We start from the raw sequence: 20,200 nt of genomic DNA, 5'->3' as shown, positions 1-20,200 counted from the left end.
CTTTACCCGTCTCCAAGCAAGGGTTGTGGGGACCGGGCAACTGCTTGGTCATTTGAATTCAAGAAATATGCAACCTGCCCCTTGTGCAGACTCAAGCTGGGGCCACAGGGTCCATCCCGGACGAGGGAAAATTTACCCAGGTACAGGTACAGGCTACGCGTAGCCAGAGCTAAACACAAAATGGGGGAGGTGGCGGCCTCCTCCCAGTGAGGAGGCCTGGAAGGGAGAAAGCAGCTGTGTGAAGTGACAGACCCAAAGCAGGCCACTGTGCCTTGCAAGGGGAAGAAGACACGAAAACCAAGCCCGTCCCCTTATTCTGGGTGATGACACAATGGCAGCACCCGCCCCCAGCCTGCCCCCACCAGTGCCCGGGGACAGATGACTGGGCACCAGCACTTCCTGCCTCCCGGGGGCTGCTCCGAACCCACCTTCGGTCTCCCCTCATGTCTCCACGACGCCTCCTGCCCCCCGAGGAGCTCCCGGGACTCCCGGGCCCACACTGACGGGTCGGGAGCAGGGCAATGCGAGCCGACAAATGCAGATGTGAAATACCTATCCTGGAAGTGGGCCCGCTAGGAACAAAGTGCGATCAGGAGACTCAGAGCGATCAACTTGACAGTCACTATTTAATTGGAGAGGCGCCAGGGGCACGGCCTCATCCCCTCCACGTGCCCAGCCGGCACGGCTACAGAAGGCACTTCCTTAATGGTCGCTCAACTGAACGGAGTATGACAGGTCATTAGACAGAAGACCTTGCACCGAGTGTTTCTCATCTGCCGACAGAGTGGAAACACGCTTGAGTCGGAGCTGGGGCAGGAGGGCTTCTTTCACGGGCAGATGAACGCCCTATTAAGAGCTTCCAGATTCTCAGGTCAAGCTCCCCTTGCAGACTACAAAACCAGAGGCAGGCAGGTGGGGGAATCTGAGGGAATGGGTGAGCATCCCGGCCGTCCCCCTGCGTCGTCCTGTGACCCAGAGCAAGAGCCCCGAGAGCTCTGTCCACCTCGGGGCTTCCTGCCGTCAGGGGGTAATCACAGCATCCTCCCAGAGGGCGGCCCCGGCAGGAGCCGTCCCTAGCACAGGCCCCACGGTAACGGCCAAGTGAACGTCCTCACAGCGGCTATGGGGCAGGCCCGTTCCGCCTGCCGAACACTGGAAGCCTTCAGGGCACCTGACAGATGCGTTGTTTGCACAGTGACACTTCTTGTCATTCCAAATACTTCCTCCGTCAGTCAGCCGGAGGGTGGCCAGGCAAACCGCGGCACCGGATGTGTGCACCCCTCACACGGGCCCGACGTCCCCTCTCTTCTCTGAGCGCCCCACATCCACCACTCCAGCCCCAACCCCAAATTCTGCAGCCGGCCCCGTGGTGCACCTACAGTGCCTCCCTCCTTCCATGCCTACCCTCTCCCCACCTGCCCACTGTTGCCCACTGGTACCAGAAAGAAAACAGCAGTTTTCTTACAGGAAATACAATTAAATAAAACTGAAGCAGAAACAGAACAGCTGGACGTGTGGTCACATGTAGAACACGGACTGATAAGCCTACCTCAAACACTGTGCCAAAACCTTTAAAAAAAAAAAAAAACGAAAATACTGGCTGGATTTCTTACTTCGTTTCTCTTCAACGTGTAGTAAGTATCAGATTTCATATGTGATCAAGTTATCAACTGTTGGGAGAACTCCCTCAGAATCGTCGTTTCTTCCTTTGAGAAGTCAGGTGCACAAAGTCAGAAGTAAGACCAGGGTGAAGCTCCTTCAGGGTCCTCAGTCTGCACTTCACACTGCTTGCCTTCTTGCAGTCACAGATGACAGAGTTAGGAGGCTGCATGAGGGGACTGTGTGAGGTGACTTTCTGAGGTGAGTATGTGAGGTGACTCAGAAGTGACTGTGTGAGGGGACTGTGTGAGGTGACTGAGGGGACTGCATGAGGAGACTATGTGAGGGGATAGTATGAGGTGACTGTGTAAGGAACTGTGTGAGGTGACTGAGGGGACTGTGTGAGGTGACACTGAGGCAACTATGTGAGGGGACTGTGTGAGGTGATGCTGAGGTGACTGCGTGAAGGGACTGTGTGAAGTGACTGAGGGACTGTGTGAGGTGACTCTGAGGGGACTACATGAGGGGACTGTGTGAAGTGACTGAGGGAACTGAGGGGACACTGAGGCGACTATGTGAGGAGACTGAGGTGACACTGAAGTGACTGTGTAAGGGGACTGTGAGGTGACTGAGGGGACTGTATGAGGTGACTCTGAGTTGACTGCCTGAGGAGACTATGTGAGGGGACTTAATGTGACTACATGAGGGACTGTGTGAAGTGACTGAAGGGACTGTATGAGGTGACTCTGAGGGAACTGTATGAGGTGACGCTGACGTGACTGCATGAGGGGACTGTGTGAGGTGTCACTGAGGTGACTGTGTGTGACACTGAGGTGACTATGTGAGTGGAATGTGTGAGAGGACTTTGACGGGACTATGTGAGGTGACTGAGGGGACTGCGTGAGTGAACTGTGTGAAGTGACACTGAGGTGACTGTGTGAGGGGACTGTGTGAGGTGACACTGAGGTGATTGTGTGATGTGACTCTGAGGGGACTGCGTGAGCAGACGTATGAAGTGACACTGAGGTAACACCAAGGGACGGACACTTTGTGAGGTAACTCTGACATGGTGCTCGCTGGGCCACTCCTTCAGCATGCCACTCAGCCCTTCCCTCCTGCACTTTCCCAGCATTAGGCAAAGTGGGCAAGGGAGAGATATAAGCTTCTTTAAAGGCCTAAAGTAGGTCAAAACCCTATGCAGCAGTATCCTGGCTCATCCGTATATTTATTCGGCAACTTTTTATTGGGCACCTATTCTGTGCCACACGCTGAGAACACAGAAGCGAACAACATAGAAAGGCAAGGTCCTGCCCACATGAAGCCTGCATTCTGCATTTCTGAGTGTGAGAGAGAGAAGCAAGGGAGGTGAATGAAGCAGGAACTGAATAATGGATTTTTTCTTACCCCCCCCCCCAATTAATCCTTTAATAACTATTTCACACCATTCCAGACTCTAACCCTCCTATTTGTTAAGGTAGCCAGTAAGAAGCAATTTTACTAAGAATTTAAATTCTTATCACTACTTTCTATCTATTTACAGAACATTTAAAGATACTGAAATGAAATTAAACAAATGGCAAACTGTTAAGAAATGGGGGGTGTAGTAAAGAGGAGAAAAAACATAACCCATTTATTCAGGCTTCTAGACTGGCATTACCCCCATTTCTTTCCTCACATACATATAATCCTTACCTTTCAAAATGTTTTATTCTTATTTCCTGGGGGTCACTTTACCCCCAAGAGACAAGCACATCAAGACAACATGGTCCAGTTACATCCTTATGTTGTTCACGTCAAGATGGTTATTTGATCATTCTTATCACACAAATCAGTCAGGAAAAATAAAACCAGACAGAGCTCCATCAATTTCTACCACAGTCATGTCTCTACTTGACTTTCTAGCTAACACAACAACCCCGGGCTCATCTGTCGCCTGACTTGCTCACCAACCTGGAGACCAAAACCATTTTAGGATGAGTAACTAGTAAAGCAGTCCTAAGTAGAAAACACTTAACCTCTGTATTTATCTTAAACGTAACTCTCACAGTTTGACAAGAATGAGTCACTGGTACATTCTTTAAGATTATATTCACACTTGTGCTTCACTTTCCAATTTAAAAAGCACAAAGAACGTCAACAAAGTATCAAAAGGAATCATAAAATTCTATATCAAGAGATTGTGTATATAAACCATTGTCTTAGGGAAGTTATCTAACTAATTCACTTTTCACAAATATTCCTCTCTAAAAAAATATCAGTGGTGGGTAATTTTTTTTTGTGGGGGGGGCAATATAAAACCTGATGGGGCAGCCTGGGTGGCTCAGCAGTTTAGCGCCACCTTCAGCCCAGGGCGTGATCCTGGAGACCCGGTATCAAGCCCAACGTCAGGCTCCCTGCATGCAGCCTGCTTCTCCCTCTGCCTGTGTCTCTGCCTCTCTCTCTTTCTCTCTCTGTCTCTCATGAATAAATAAAATCTTTAAAAAAAAAAAAAAAACCTGATGAGTTATTCTTACCATAAACATATATATATTTTTTTAAGTTTCCATTAAAATCTTTCAAATTATTCCTGTCTTACCGAAGGCAGAATTTCTGGCTCCCACCCAATGAAACGTTACAAGCAGTATTAATTTCAGCCCAGATCACAGTGAGAAAAATGTAAAGTTCAAATGACAAATTTATGCCACTTAACTTGATCTGTTGAAAAATAACTTTTAGTCCAGTGAGAGTTGACATTAACAGTTTGCCTCACTGCAAATAAGCCATCAGTAGAGGATAAGAAGAAAATGAATGAACACATTTTGTTTGATGGCTCTTCTCCACCCTTATTTCTCTTTGACTAAATTATTTACTGAAAACACCAAAATCAAAGAAAAATCTGCTCTCCATTTCTTCCTTTTTAATCTGGGCTTGACAAAAGGCTCACACAATGCCGATGCACAACATCCAAACTCGTCCCAAGAAAAGACAAAAAACAAAAGAAAAACATTATGTAAACTTGAACGAATGTTTTGACTTTTCTTTTTCAAGCTTTTAAAGACTCAACTGTCACTCTGGATACCCAGCTTTCCAGATTAACTCAAGGGAAAAGTTCCAGCGCCCAGAGCTCAACTGTTTGAGAGAGAGAGAGAGAACGTGGGTGTGGCAGAGCTACACAGGGCAGGTAGAGGGCCTGCGGGAACGCCAGAGCAAAAGGTGAGGAGCAACTTGCCTTGGGATCTGATTCAAGTAAGTTCCCACCCTATTATACAATTCTTCCCTCCCAGCCACTTTACTTGGACTCCATTTTGGAACCTTCCTGATGCCTGGTGACAAGCAAATAACTGACCCTAATTTCTCAGAGTCTTACATACAATACTAGGTTTCAGGCCCTCCAGCTTTATTTTCTTGTTCTGGAATTCTCTCAGCCCAATCAGTATATGCCAGAAACCACCTCACCACCCTGCATAACTTGAAAGAAGGTAAGGCTTCACCTCAACCTGTATGCCACGAATTTGCAGGAATGGAGAAATTCACAGGGTTTGGAAAAGGAAGGTCTCCTCACACCTGTATCTTCTCTTCCTTTAATGTTTGGCCTATTTGAGTGTCATATTCAAAGAGGAGTTAAAAAAAATGTATGTGGACATTTGTTGAGATCATTATTGTTTGTAGAAATCAAACTGACAAGATAACAGAGGAAGGACTTTTAATGTAGGATCTGTGTGGCTGGGCTTCAGGAAGACTCCTGAAAAAAGTAACTTTATTAAAATTAAGAAATAAGTTTTTTTCTAGGAAGAATTCATAGCTTTCATCAGAAATAGTTCATAACAACAAAAGGAAAAAAAAAGGTTGTAAAACACTATGCCCAAATTTGACAGTATATACCTACCTTCTTATAAAAAAGTTCCTGTGTTGGAAGTGCCTGATATCTTTCATACTATAGAATTAATTTTAAAAATGAATTAATTACACAGTTGGAATAAATTTATATTAGATACTGACCTTCCAAAGTCATAAGATAGAAGCATTTTCCAAAAAAAACAAAAAACCAAAAGTGCACATACCTTTTTTCCAAATCTCTGATTTTCTCTCTTAGTGGTTCAACGATCTAAAACAAAAATAACTTAAATCAGTTCTGCAGCCAAGACAGTCCTCCACCACTTCCACCCTCTGAGGTTCTACACAGGCATGACATTATGCAAAACAGATTTTCATTTCTTCTACTATCCACTTCCAGTCTGATATTCAGTTATACCACCTGAATCAAATCACAAGTCAAGAATTGAGATGCTAAACTGCATGCTGGAGCTCTTTCTCCAAGGATACTTAAGTCTCTGGGAATATTAACCTCTTAATTTCCTTACTACACGCAAAGTGGTTGAGGCTCACAGAAGTAGGCAGACCAACACCACCCTCTTCTTTTCAGGAATGAAAGAATCCCCGAAATGCTGCCACAGAGCTTAGCCTCTTGTTTCTGCACATCATCTCCACATCCTGTCACCTGCTCAGCACACGAACTGAGGGCAGGCTGACCCCTTTCCCGTGTTAACACCAGGAGCAACAATGGAAGGACAAGAGCAATCCAAGGCCTTCCTCATCAACTACAACATTTGGCTTCAGATCAAAATGACTGACTCCCCATCTCCTCCCATGGCCCACCGTGCACTAGTATACCTGTATCTACAATTATGTGACTAAAAACATAAGCAATTCTTTTGAAGTAGAAGGTATATAATCAACCAGAGGAGCGAGCTCTCAGTTAGCAGGTGAGCGGCTCCCCACCTGTGCATGTGGACGAGTCCCAGTGTCTGAGTTGAGCAGATCTGCCTTCCAGCATCTGCTGGGGCGAGTGGATGCTGGCACTTGCCTCCATCCCTAGTAAAGGTCCTCACTTCCCCTTCTCTAAGAAATTCTGGGAAGGTCACTTGAAAAGTCAGACAAACTTTTATATCCATTCTGCCTCAGAGGTAGAATTTAGTACATCACACCTTGATAGAATGGACAAATACTGACAAAGAGGTGCATCCACAGGGGAAAAGATAGAAAAGGGAGTCCTTTCTGAAGGGCGGTTTTCAAAATCAGGGGTTAGCATCAACCTGCCACAATAAAGATATCCCCACAAACAAAAGAACCAAAATTCACAAACCTTAACAAAAAAATAGGAGCAAAATATGGGAAAGGAACTAACCTCCTCAATCTTGCTCTCGATCTTGAGTTCACCATTTTCCTGGATAGACCTGTTGAGTAGAAAGCTGCGAGACTGAGATCCATTGAGAGGCTTGATGACCTCAAGATTTATTTCTGAACAAATGACAACACAAACCAAAGGCTGCAGACCATCTCTCTGCTCCCCTTCCCAAACATCAGTCCCAGGTTCTAATTTCCTCCAGAAAGGGGTGCACCAGAGAAATGGAAGATAATGGAGGAGGGGAAATCTCAAGTTCACCTCACAGGCTCACTTCTACCTTGTAAGAGTTATTTCTATTCCACTAAAATAATCTCATTTTCATGTTACATTCAACATGGGATTTTAAATTAGAGGCAGGAAGTGTGTCTATAGGAGTCCAAGTTTCTCTGCTGGGCTTTCCTGGGAATTTGATGCAAAATGGAGCTTTTCCAGGTAAAAAAACAGAGTTCCTTTAAATGGGATCTGAGCACCCCTCCTAGCCACACACAGAAGTCTTTGTCAGGAGACACGCCCTGGTGGTAGGAGTCAGATCAACACCGCCCCACTGGCCTTGCAAAACCTACTCAATATGAAAAGCCTGGTGAGGGCACAGCAACCCTTTACCCTAGTAGCCTAGTGCAGGGACACTCAACTTCCAAGCTCACAGCAAGCACTACAATTGTGATGGCTGCTCTTTTATTTTCACTACCAAGAAATAAAAAGTTTAACGAATTTGTCTTTAAACGCAAAACTGTTCTAACAGTGCCAAATTTGTTATTATAATGAATGCTTATTAAGTATTTTTTTTTCTAGAATATCAACACAGGATGTTACTCTTCTGGGTGTCCCTGTTACATTTATCACAAAGCACAAATAATGCACATGCAGGCCAGAAGGCTCCTAGTTCTGAATTTGAGATAAACAGGTGGCCTCAGGACTCAGTGGGTCTGCTCCCAGGCCAGGGGCCAGCCTCGGTTTCCTTAAGACAGCCCCCTTCTCAAAAGGCTTTGGACAGGCATGCCCCCACCAGTGCTTGTTCAAGCCACCCAGAAACACAAACACATTTTAGCCAGTTAAAAGCTAGGGTCAACCCCTTCCTGTGTACAAAAGGAGGGAAGGGACCCTGCAGTAGGCAATGCAGAAGAACCAGCCAGTAAAGATGGGCTTTACCTGAATAAATAGTAAAATCACCTGTATTCCTTGAGAAAATCCATAAGAAAAAAGACAAGCTTAGATGTGTGAATGGCGAGGAGAAAAAATAAACCAAACCCTCAGTTTCATTTTTAAAATCCTCAGTTAACCCATACCATCTACAGTCTATATGTAATAACTGAAATATGTCTATAAACCCAAACCACAACATTCAAGTTATTAAAAACAGTTACCTCATATTAACGAAGTTGCCCCAAACGGCTGGAAGGGAAAGAAGAGAAAAAGAGGTCAATATTTAACTTCAAGACATTCAAGGATTCCAAATAATACAATTTTAATATTCAACCAATATTTTCAAGTACTCTACAAAATCTAAATTACAGCTCACGAAGACAACAGAATGCATACTTGTGAAGTATTAAGTCCTACTAAAAAATAAGTGAAAAGAGGATCCTATACATCTCTTTAATTTTGGAATACCTCTTTTGGAGGTCTGCAGTTCAGCTGTGCTTGTGTTTCAATAAACAGTATGTCCCCAACCTTTGTTTGAAGAAGAGCCAGTCACAAGCATCAAAGAACTGCATGCCTGAAAGAGATCCTAGGGCTCAGTCCAGTCTTTTCCTTTAAATGTCTATGAAACCAAAACCCAGAGAGGTTAGACAACGGCCTGACTCTGTGGCTTAACTTCACCTGGACGCCCAAATGCTTTCTCAGCACTTCCCACATCTCTCTTATAATCCAGTTTCTCATCTGCTGGCCTGCTTCCTTGATTATAGACTCCGGAGGGGGGGTTATCATGTGTACACAGCTGGTGCTCAATAAATGTACATAACCAGCCCAGTTGCAACAGTGAAGTTTTGCCATGGATGACTGTAAAAACATAATACCAGGCCATGTGCCGCCACATGAAGTTACCAGACAGAGAAAGAAACCCTTCCCGTGAATGAATGTCTCTTTTATTTGTACTCATTCCTATTAGGCCCTTCTGTAGTCATTCCCCAAATACTCAATACCTCCTAAGGGCCAGATGCTCTTAAGAACTAGAAAAAGATGACAGAGCAAATGCAAAACCCTCCTGCCCACCCCCAACCTGGAGACAGTGATTCTGTGAGCCTGGGAAGGCCTTCAGGTTAGGATATTTTCCCAGGCATCTTCTTATTGTCAGCATCAGGTACTTAGTAGGGGTTTAACAAATGTTTACTGACTAGGACTCAGTTTCCAAAACCACATATCGCTGATTCCATACAAGCACATTCCTCTCCAAATGGAGTAGTAAGCAACTGATACACAATATAGTAATAAAATAACTGAAAAGTGGCAAATAAGCAAGTAATGGGAGAAATTAAAATAAGTCCACACTATATTCTTTATTCACGAAAAAATTTTTTTAAATGTTTATACCTTTAGACCATGTGAGCTTACTTTTGAGTATTATCCTCAGGATAATCCACACACATACACATACACACACACACACATTTACACATACATGCATACAGGAAAGCTGTCTTCACAAATCATGGCTTTACTTACAATAAAAAAAAAGGGGGGGCGGATAAGCCAAAATATCCTACAAGTGGGGAATATATATATAAATTATGATAGTCATTCAATTAAATCATAAAGCCATTAAATACCACGATGACTATTATCAAGCAGACAAGAACTAATAAGCGTTGGCAAGGACGTAGAGAAAAGGGAAGCCTCGTGCACTGCTGGCAGGAACATAGGCTGGGGCAGCCGCTATGTAAAACAGTCAGAAGTTCCTCAAAAATTAAAGACAGAAATGCCACAGGATCCAGCAATTCCATTTCTGATACTTATCTGAAGGAAACAAAAACACTCATTTGAAAAGGTATCTGCTTCCCATGTTCAGTGCAGCATGACTGTCAACAGCCAAGACACAGACAACCCAAGTGTCTGTCAAGAAATGAATGGGAAAAAAAAAAAGAGAGAGATGAATGGAATATTATTCCGCTATGAAAAGAAGGAAATCCTGCCACTTGGGTAACATGGATGGACCTCAAGGGCATTATGCTATGTGAAATAAGTCGATAGAGAAAGATAAATACTCTATGATCTATCTCCCTTATCTGTGGAATGTTAAAACAGAAAAAAAAAACAAAAAAACCCAAGTTTAGAGATACAGAGAACTGATTAGAGGTTGCCAGAGGTGATGAGTGAAGGTGGTTAAAATAAATAAATCCTGGAGATATAATGTACAGCATGGTAACTACAGCTAACAACAGTGTATTTGCTTATTTGAAAGTTGCTAAGAGCAAATCTTCAAAGTTCTCATCACACACATACATAATGTCTAACTGTGTGGTGAGGGATGGTAATTAGACTTATGTAACATATACCGTGTATTTATACAGCAGTATATAGGGAGATATTAACTATTAACTTATATAAGCTAAAATGTAGTATTATATATTATTAACATAATACTATTTATAACACATGTCAATTATATCTTGCTAATATTGTATATAATGTTACATGTCAATTATATTTTGTTAAAAAATACGGTTATGAAAATATGCTGTAACATGGTAATGCAGTTATGACAATTCCAGATGAGAAAATATATATGTAGTAGGACTTCAGCTACTAAGAACCACACAGAATCGGAAGACCGTCCGAAGATGCCAAAATACTGTTTAAGTGGCAACATAATTGTTTATTTTTCCTTCTTTGTTCTTATCTTGCTTTTTAAAAAGGAGGGAAAGATTTTTAAACCCTTGTTGAGCTCCATGCCCGCCCAAGACAACCTGGGGACACGTGGGTCAGTGCTCAGCTCAGACAGCTGGCACTGTGGGCAAACCAGCAGGTGCCAAGCCCCACCGGCCCCACTTCACTGTGTACCTCAAATAAACATAGCGTCTGTTCTTGGATTCAGGGTTCTGTTAAAACACACCAGGAAGTTCTCCCTCTCTGGCTATGGAAGCTCAGGAGGGTAGCTATCCATTGCTGAAGGTGCCTTCAGGGTACATAACGCCTTCTGACAACCTTTTCAAATCATTCCATTGTATTTAGTTCCTTTTTAGTCTTTTCTTAAGTCAGTTTAAAATGCGGGTCTCGGGCAGCCCCAGTGGCGCAGCGGTTTAGCGCCGCCTGCAGCCCGGGTGTGATCCTGGAGACCCAGGATCGGGATCGAGTCCCACGTCGGGCTCCCTGCATGGAGCCTGCTTCTCCCTCTGCCTGTGTCTCTGCCTCTCTCTCTCTGTGTCTCTCTCATGAATAAATAAATTCTTAAAATTAATTAATTAATTAATTAATTAAATAAGAAATGCCTGTCTCAGAGATGTTTCTCAATCCTATCACCCCTTAGACCACCTGAGGGCATGTAAGGCTGCCCCCCTTCTCTGGATGTCTTCTGCCTCCTTGAAGTATAAACACCAGGGCTCTGCGTGCTCTCCCCTTTCCAACTGGTCCTCTGGGCAAGCGTCACTCCCCTGGGAAGCAGGGGAGGCCCTGGGATCTGCCCCAAGGAATGAGGCCTAGGGCCACATCTTTGCCACCTTTTATAAACAGGTAATAATGGCCATACATGGTTAAAGCCCGAAACTATTCTTGTGGCTCAGACTTCTTTGATTGGCTCCCTGCACTTGCAAACTCATCTTGCTCTTCCAGTTCACCACCATGCCTCATAGCTTCATGAACCCCATCTCCCCTCCTCATCAAACAGACCTCTATGTAGGCTCCCCATCCAGTACCACCAACCCTCCACCCCCTTGCAGCCTCCACCCTTCCTGAAGCAGCTCCATCTCCAGTGCTCTCCTTGGCCAGAAGTATAGATACCTCACCTAAGCATTACGATCCTGGGAAAGCCTTCCCCACCACCCTGCCTGCCCCGGGGGAACCTTAGGAGCCCCGTGTTGTCACAGCACTCACTACAACACTTCTTCATTGGCAGTTTACAGGGGAGTCTCCCTGCAAGATGAGGGGTTTCTGATTCACATCTGCAGCTCCCAACACATGTAGGCCAGCCACCCAAAAATTAGTTGAAAGGAGGAGGTCGAAGAACGTGTTCACTTTATTACTTTTATCCTGTGCGTATCCTGTACTTTTTCTCTTCAGAAGTGTTATGACCAATTAATCTTGAAGATGTTTTTATGTCAAGTGTTTCTGGCCTCCTTCTAAACTCTCAAAGGCTCGGTCTGCTTTGCTTTGGAGAACAAAAAGGACTAGTACCCAGCACAGACCAAACAGCAGGCCGGAGAACTTCCTGAATTACTGCAGACTCATTCCAAGGGGGAAAACACAAGCAATTCCCAACAATTATGGAGCCCTGCTCCCAGTGTTCTGTGTTGACTGGCCTGCAACCTTGTAGAGCACAGAGTTTACAAGTTCAACATTATTAAAAATTAACATTGCTTTTAGAATTTTGCAACTGCTTAAGTGAATCTGACTCACCTTACAGTGTTACAAGGGGGTCGCTGGGAATTACTAAGAGCTGCGCTCTAGAGACACCTGTACTAAATGTAACTAAATGAAGTCAATTATGTGCTATACAAGGACTCGGTATTAAGAGAAGTACTTAAAAAAAAGATAATCATTCACCATCACTGACAAAGGACTTAAAACCAAATTCCCTTACACAGCTTTCAAGATATCTTAATTTATTCTGATTTTTATTTTAAAAATATTGACATGCAAAATGAGGCACACTGCTTTCACAATTCTGTCTGTATCTAGACTTCATGCTATGCCAGGAAACTCCGTTCCAGGAAAATCTATCACACAGAAATTTTCATTTAGGACAAAAAAATGGAGTGATTTTTTTTAAGGGTATGATTAAAAATGAGTGTCCTTCTCCAACAAAGAACATATTAAAATGCTCATTCAACACCTTTGTAGTCTCTATTAGTCTAATGTGATTACTTAAATATTAATCAGACAACACTAGAGACAAATCCTTGTAGAACATAATTTCTCAACCTGGAACCTGTGGGTCTCCATCAGATTCCTGATGACTTTCAGGAAGTCTAGGGGGGGAAAACCTTGAAAGTCCATACAAAACCACACATACAAAGCTTTCAAAAATCCTCCGTAAAAGCTTGACATTTCAGGGGACCATTGGTTTTCGAATGTTTTCAAATGGGGACAGATTGTGTGTCCTTGAATACCAGGCTGCACAGAAGATGCAGATTTGTCCCCAGAAAGCCTATTATCCTATTTTAAGTACTATTATGATACTGAATCAAACAAAACTACCATTTCTGTTTCACACCTGTATATTCTAAAAGGCTGCACTGTGCTTTAGCATGTTTTTGTTGGGCATTCTGACCACCATTTTTACCTAGATAGTACATGTACTTTTTTTATCCTAAATCATAGGAAGAAGTGTGAGTTAGGGAAAGCACTCCCCAGCCCGACGGGCACACACTTCTATCACACACAGTATACTCGGTGTGCCTGTAGGCAAGCACTGACAACCAGGCATCCTACAAACCAGGAGGCCAAGAGCTCACCAACTCAGCTTGCTGATATTACAAAGTGTGACTGCATGGAGATCCCATGCAGGATTGCCTTCTGTCTTCGATGTTTGCCAAAATCATTTTGTCGCTCATCCACTAACATGATGGTCAGGGAGGACCCTAAGAGAGGTGGGCCAGAGAAGGTGGTGAGGCTCAGATGACAAGAAGCAGTAGGGGTCCACCTGGAGCCCCAAGGGGAAACAGCTTGAGCCCGCTCAGGCAGGAACAGGTGGAGTGCCCGCCACTCCTGAGACAATGGGAAACTGACCCACATCATGAACAGTCCTTCCAAGACCGGGCAGTAGGAGAAACGGCAAGCCCATGAAGTCTAGTAGGAGAGGACAGTCACCAACATAAATGCAGGTCTCTTTTTAAAAACACAAACTTTTATATATTGAGCCCCTGCTAGGAGCCAAGCACTTTAGGAGGTCTTGCAACAAAAGCTCCTAACTCCATGCTTAAGTGAATCTGGGTGGGCTGGATTTGGCTCAAGGGCCCATTAGACTGAAGTTTCTCCAGGACCTAACAATGACTAGGAATTGGCAGGGGGGCTGTGGGAGAGTACTCTGGGTCTGCCTTCTCCAGTCCCAAAGGGATAAAATCTGGGCATCTCAGAGCCTGGGAGGCCCTACAAGGTCTACACTTCAGATCTCCCGAATCAGGATCTCTGCAGAGGAGCCTGGGCATGGCATTTTTCAAGTGACCCAGGTGACTGTGCCCCCTGGGGAAGGGGGAGAGCCTGCATCCTAAGGGATCTGGTGGCAGGCCACAGCCACATCTCACCTGTTGCCCACCTGCCGGGTCACACGGTCCAGGCTCAAGGCACTCTGGTCCCTGGTGATTTTTCCAACTTGCCTCAGACTCTTCATGCTTACTCTTCACCCAAATACCACTTTATCTGCCTCCCTCCAGTTCATTCAGGTATCAGCTCAATGAGGTCTTCCAGACCAATCTATCCCTAATAGTGCTCCCTCCCACACACCCTCTTTCCTCCCTACCCACACTCAACCTGCTTTCTTTTGCTTAACACCACTTACACCACATACTATATCCACATATCTATCTATCTATCTATCTATCTATCTATCTATCTATCTATCTATCTATCTCTGCTTGTATGTTTCCAGCCAAGAAAATGGAAGCCCCAACACAGCAAAGACTATTTTGTTCAAGGCTGTTCTCTATGACGTTGAGATACTTCCACACAATATTCAGTGGTCACTCAGTATTTGCTGAAAGAGTCAATGCATGAATAAAACGCTCTCTCAAATGACTGTGATTCACGGCTCTAAGGCAGGAGTCAGCAAACTTTTCCTGTAATGGGCAAAGAATAAATACTTTAGGCTTAAAAAAAAAAAAAAAAATACTTTAGGCTTTGTAGGCCATAAGATCTCTAGAGCCACTACTCAACATCGCCACTGAAGTGGGAACAGAGTCATAGATAATTTTAAAAGCGTGACCGCACTCCCATGCCACTTCATTCAAAGATATAGAAGTTTGAATTTCATGTGTTATGAAGCAGCATTTCGTTCTTGACTTTCTTTCAACCACGTAAAAATTGTTAAAACTTTCTTAGCTCAAGGGTGGGCTGGATTTGGCTCAAGGGCCACAGTTGCTTATCAATTCCTTCTCTAAGGGATACCAGAATGACTAGGTGCCATCCTAGTGCAGGAAGTCTTGTCCTTACAGGCAGAACTGCCAAAAGCCACCTATATGTAATACACATCAGAGAAGTAAAGGCTGCATTCGACCAGGCCTGGGGAGCAGAGAGGAGGCAGCAGGTCACGGACCTGGGGAGAGGGGGGTGCAGGCTTCACATATGCAGGGGGTGTCTCCTGGCCTGTGATGATGTACTCAGAGGAGAAGGGTGGGTAGGCCAATGCTAGCAGAAATACCCCAGGGAGGGAAGGATGAAGGGATAGGCCCAGATGGACCAAGAAGGTTTCCTTAACAAGCCCCCCATGGGGATTCTGTTGCTGCACCCAATATGAGCACCACCAGTTCCCCTTCCTAGCATTCGTTCCAAGACAGCAGGGCTCTGGGGAGTGGACAACCAACAATCATCAGTCAGAGTGTGGCTCAGGGCAGCTGTGTTCTGGCCTAACAGGAAGCAGAGGTGTGAGGGACAGATGGGTCAAGAATGCAGAGGACAGAAGAGCATGGGCAGTGTACCAGGATGGGGTGGTGAATGGGTGTTCTCAGGAGACTAGAACACCAGAGGTGGAGGGAAGGCAGTGAGGGGAGGGGATAATGGTCTGAGATTAGCACACACTCCCTCAGAGGCAACCTGTCGTGATCCAGGCTGAAGATGTCTACTAGGCAAGCAGAAGCAGAGACTCGGAGCCAGGAAGGCCAGCACCAGCTAGAGGTGTGGGTAGGGCACCTACTTGAGGCAAACATGCCAGAGGTTCAATGGAACATGGCACTGACTACTGCATCCAGCCAGGCCATGGGGAATCATGTGACAAGGTCAAGGCATGTGAGCAGTAAGCACAACAATGCCAGTACCACTGCCGCTGGTTCCTGCATATTGGCCTTCTTAGCTCCACTCAGTTTCTAGTCACCAGGTTGTGCAATCACCTCCATTTCACAGCTGAAGACCAGATCCAAGAGTAGTCTTGTGGGATTTGCTCAAGGTCACACGACCAGTCACCCCCCCATACTCCACCAACACTACAAGTGCAAGGCCTCGTTCCAAAGCCCCAGAGTCACCCCCAACTCCAATGGGAAAAGGCATCTTGGTTTTGTTCCTAAACTTGGCCTCTAAGCCAATCCCCTAACCTCTAAGCCCCATGTGTGGCAGGTGCTCCACCTAAAACTGAGGAACACTGAGGTCATAAAACCCTTCTGGGGACAGCAAAGCCTCTATGCATGCTGCAGATGCTCCCTGTCTTGAAAGAGTGAACAGCAATTCCAATCCCCACTTGCTCAGGTCAAGAACACTTCAATTCAGAGAAGCATTCAGATCAGGAACCCCGTACAAAGACTGGGCACCTGGAGCTCATTTAAAAGGAGTATTACTAGCAGAGTAAGTTCCAGCAACGCTAAAGCACAGCAACACTGACGCACGCGTTCTGCTGTGACTCTGTTTACTGTTCTTCTCCAGGTTTTCTGAGCGTGTTAACTACAACAGAACGCCTCGTCTAAGCTATGACTCACTTTGTGCCAAGTGCTCACTGCAGAGATGTATGGTGTCATTATGTTTTTCACACAGTGCCTCCCTGGTGGCACTATAAAACCTGTCCCCAAATTCTTTGACATGCCTCCTGCCAGGAGGTGGGATCAGTGTGGACTCATGTGACCATCTCCACCACAGGGGAGGCTAGCAGTGATGCCATGTGGCTTTGGAGCTGGTGACAGAGTGCTATTCCCTCGAGTTTGCTAGCATACTTGCTCTGAGGGGCCTGGGCCGCTGTGGACGAGGTCTGACCACCCCCTGGCTCGACAGGTCACAGCCAGGTGCTACGCAGGTGCTAACAGCCAGTCCTAGCAGAGCCCGTCCTCAGGGGCCAGATGTGCCAGCAAAGAAACCCCCAGGAAGTAAATTTTCCAGCCTAACTGAAGTCCCAGACATCATGAAACAGATGTCTGGGATATTTCTGTTTCATTTCAAATTCCTGACCCAATGAACTCGTAAACATAATAAAATGGTTGCTATTTCATACCCCTAAATTTTGAAGTAGTGGGTTAAGCAGCAAAAACATAAGCTGAATCAAAACAGGTAAGTATGTCTGTGTCCCCAGCCCTTTAACCTAGAGAGGAGGCAGGCCTTAAGTCCTCCCCATCCGACGCACTCCCTACCAAGTGCATATGCGCTCTTCCCTGTGCCCAAAGCACACCTCTGCACAGACCTTGGTAGAAAGCCTGGATGGAGACTGCAACCTGGAGAAACCCTTCCTCCCCCCACCCAGGCTGCCTGCCTTCACCTGAACTGACTAGTAAACGTGCTAAGGAAAGATGCGCCCTTGCTTAGCGCAAATGAACCTCAACAATCCTCGTACCAGAACATGGCAAATATTTGCCTGCCCTCAGGTAAACTTTGAAGCAGCCAGACTAAAATGTTTTTCAAAGTAGGCAAAAATATACATTATTTTTTTAAAGATTTTATTTATTTGACGAGAGAGAGAGAGAGCATGAGCAGGAGTGGCAGAGGGAGAAAGTCCCAAGCCTGACTCTGGGCTCAATCCCACGACACTGAGATCACAACCTGAGTCGAAACCAAAGTGGGATGCTTATCTTCATGCACCACCCAGATGTCCCTACTTTTTTTTTTTTTTTTTTAAATACACTACTCTTGTAATGAGAAAAGCTTTAAAAGAGTTGTTTCAGTGGAGCAGAAGGTCCAAATTAGGAGCTACTCTTGTTTTTAATTCTTCAAATAAGAAAGGGAGATGTGCTGAAGGAGGGAGATTCAGTCTCTGGTTCCCGCTGAAAGAATTAGGTGTTCAAGGTCAGGCAGCATCATATATCAAAGGGCAGCAGTCACAGAACAGGGATCTTTGCCTCCTGCCTAACCTGAAGGAGCCTAGCCCAAAACTTTGCACCCTGCAGCCAACCAGGCCCCTGACTGTCCTAGGCAGTTAGACATGATGAAAACTGTCCAAGGAAAAGGTCATGAGCAGGGTTGGGGTGGCTGAGCAGACACCAGTAACAAGCAAGCGTCACAAGCCAAAAGGAGGGCACCTGCTTGAGACCTCCCTGTGACAGCAGCCCCACTCTGGGCTAAGCCGCAGAGGCAGGCAAGCTCCAGAAGCAGAAAGGACAGCAGCACTTTCTAGGCCCTGCACTGTGTTCCCTGCTATCCCCGCTGGCAGGTCCCAAACTTCAGCTATAAAACACTTTAAGTGACTCATACATTCTCACAGGCTTATCTAATAAAATGTACTGCCATTCCCATGGGAAAAAAAATTTTGTCCCAAGATGTTCCTTTTTTTTTTTTTTTTTAAGTGGTTAAAAAAGCAAGAAACCTTGGGCTTTGCAGCAGACAGTATGGTCCTCCAAAGAATCTTTATTACATGTAAAACTGCTGATATTTAGAACAGAAATTTAATAGAATCAATTATTTGCTTTTAAAAACTATATACATGCTTAAAAAACATGAAAGTGTCTTCACAGAAGAAATCTGAGAGACTTGGGGTAAGACGTCTTTATACCTTCTGCATTATTTTAATTTCTGCAACTCACAAAAAGCAAGTCTGAAATACAGTTTTTTAGGTCTGAAGAGGACAGAGTTGCTTCTGTCCATTCCAGGCATGGCAGCTTCATGGCTTACAAAGCACAGGGTGACCTATTAAAATCCCCCAAACTGCTAAGTGAGAAAAACCCAGAATCCAAAACCATTTACTCAACCATCATGTCAAGGAACTCCACCACTCTGGTTTAAAAGCCTGGATAAGACAAACTCTCCTCCACGGGGACCCTCTGATCCACGCACAGGACAAAAGGTTACTTAAAACAGAGCTCCACAAAGTGTGTCCCGGGAGTGCTGGCAGGAGCGTCATGGGGACCTTGTCAGGAATGCAGATCCCCTTGTCTGCCGAGGTCGCCTAAATCAGAAACTCCAGGTAGGCACGAGTCCTCAGGTTTTAATGAGGCCCTTGGGTGACGCCGATTCACCTACAATCCGAGACTGTCTGCAGGAAACCGCCGACCTCTGTTGCTCTGCCATGCTCAAATCCTCCTAGGACACCCCGTGTTTTGTTAAGAGGACGAGAGTTCAACAACGTCCAAGTAAGCCACCTGCGGACACTCCCTCCATCATAGTACACTTCTAGATGTGCCCCCCCTGCCTTCCCAGGCCAGCTCTGACGAGGCCCGACCCTTTGCTTCATGCCTTACTCCAACCCTGGGCTCTGGCCACTGCACCACCAGGACCAGAAGCCCTCCCCCTCTGCCCTCCCATTTCCTCCACCTCCATGTAGCACTCTCACTCACTCACTCACTCACTCACCTGGCAGGCACCAGGTGTCCCACCTTGAAAGCTGCTGGCTTTGCCATGTTCCTGCTCAAGATTTCCAAGCTCACCAAACCATCCTGACTGCCGGCTACAGTGATCAAAAGCCTTGAGCATACACCCCAGCTCCCCATATATATGGATATACACACTGTAAAGGCTGAGGTAGAAAATGTGTGTATATATTTATATTCCAGAATTTCTTCCACTGCCCCTATGTGAAGGGTTCCAAGGACACATCCTCCCCCACCCTAATGCCTAATGCCAGCCCTGCAAGATGCCCTCATCCCCAGCACCCTGGCCTCCACACCTCCATCAACTGTCCCAGCAGGTCAGTGCAGTTCTGAACACAACAAGCAATCTTCCCCAGCCTTCCTACCCCACTAACTGGGCGATTCTTACATCATATTTGTGCTTCCCAACTATGAAATAATCAGCACCTTATCATAGATGTTCTCATCTCTGATAGAAAGCAAGATGCTGCTGAGATAAACTTGTTTAGGACCGGGTCCCCATGAGCTTGACTCGGCACAACTAAGGACAGAGACTCCGTGTCACTGTAACTCTGTACCACAAAGCCCTGGCATAATCATGGCATCTGACTTTCTCCCCAAAGGTTGTCCAGTGCTCCCCCCTGGCACTCCATGCTCGAGGCCTAGGAGGAGTCCCCTCTCCAAGCAGAAGCCAATCCCAGGGCTCCTCCTATGCTCCTGGGCAGGATGCCCAAGTACCCCTCTGCAGCCCCCTCCAGCCTCACCTCCCATGACTCACTGCCCTCTCTCATGCTCCCCCCCCATGTTCAAACACTGAACCCCCATGTCAGAGTGCACTGCGCTCGCTGACTTCAAATCCTGCCCCATTCTTCGCCTT

The 20,200-nt window shown here is 45.6% G+C and overlaps 1 protein-coding gene across 2 annotated transcripts in view; it reads right to left on the bottom strand.

The window, feature by feature from the left end:
* Window positions 1-20,200, bottom strand: part of UXS1 (UDP-glucuronate decarboxylase 1) — a 93,125-nt gene that overhangs the window by 58,032 nt on the left and 14,893 nt on the right. Inside the window, exons 2-4 of one of the 2 annotated variants that reach the window (XM_025992369.2) lie at window positions 8,128-8,155; window positions 6,764-6,827; window positions 5,640-5,683 (exon numbers count right to left, since the gene is read on the bottom strand). In XM_025992369.2, coding sequence (XP_025848154.1) covers window positions 5,640-5,683; window positions 6,764-6,827; window positions 8,128-8,155 — 136 coding nt within the window. The remainder of the gene's footprint in view (window positions 1-5,639; window positions 5,684-6,763; window positions 6,828-8,127; window positions 8,156-20,200) is intronic. The other variant, XM_025992370.2, reaches the window with a different exon arrangement.

The sequence above is a fragment of the Vulpes vulpes genome, chromosome 16 (genome assembly GCF_048418805.1).
Source record: "Vulpes vulpes isolate BD-2025 chromosome 16, VulVul3, whole genome shotgun sequence".
Classification (NCBI taxonomy): domain Eukaryota; kingdom Metazoa; phylum Chordata; class Mammalia; order Carnivora; family Canidae; genus Vulpes; species Vulpes vulpes.
Note: the sequence above shows the minus strand (reverse complement) of the source record. Positions and strands in the feature narration are given on the sequence as shown.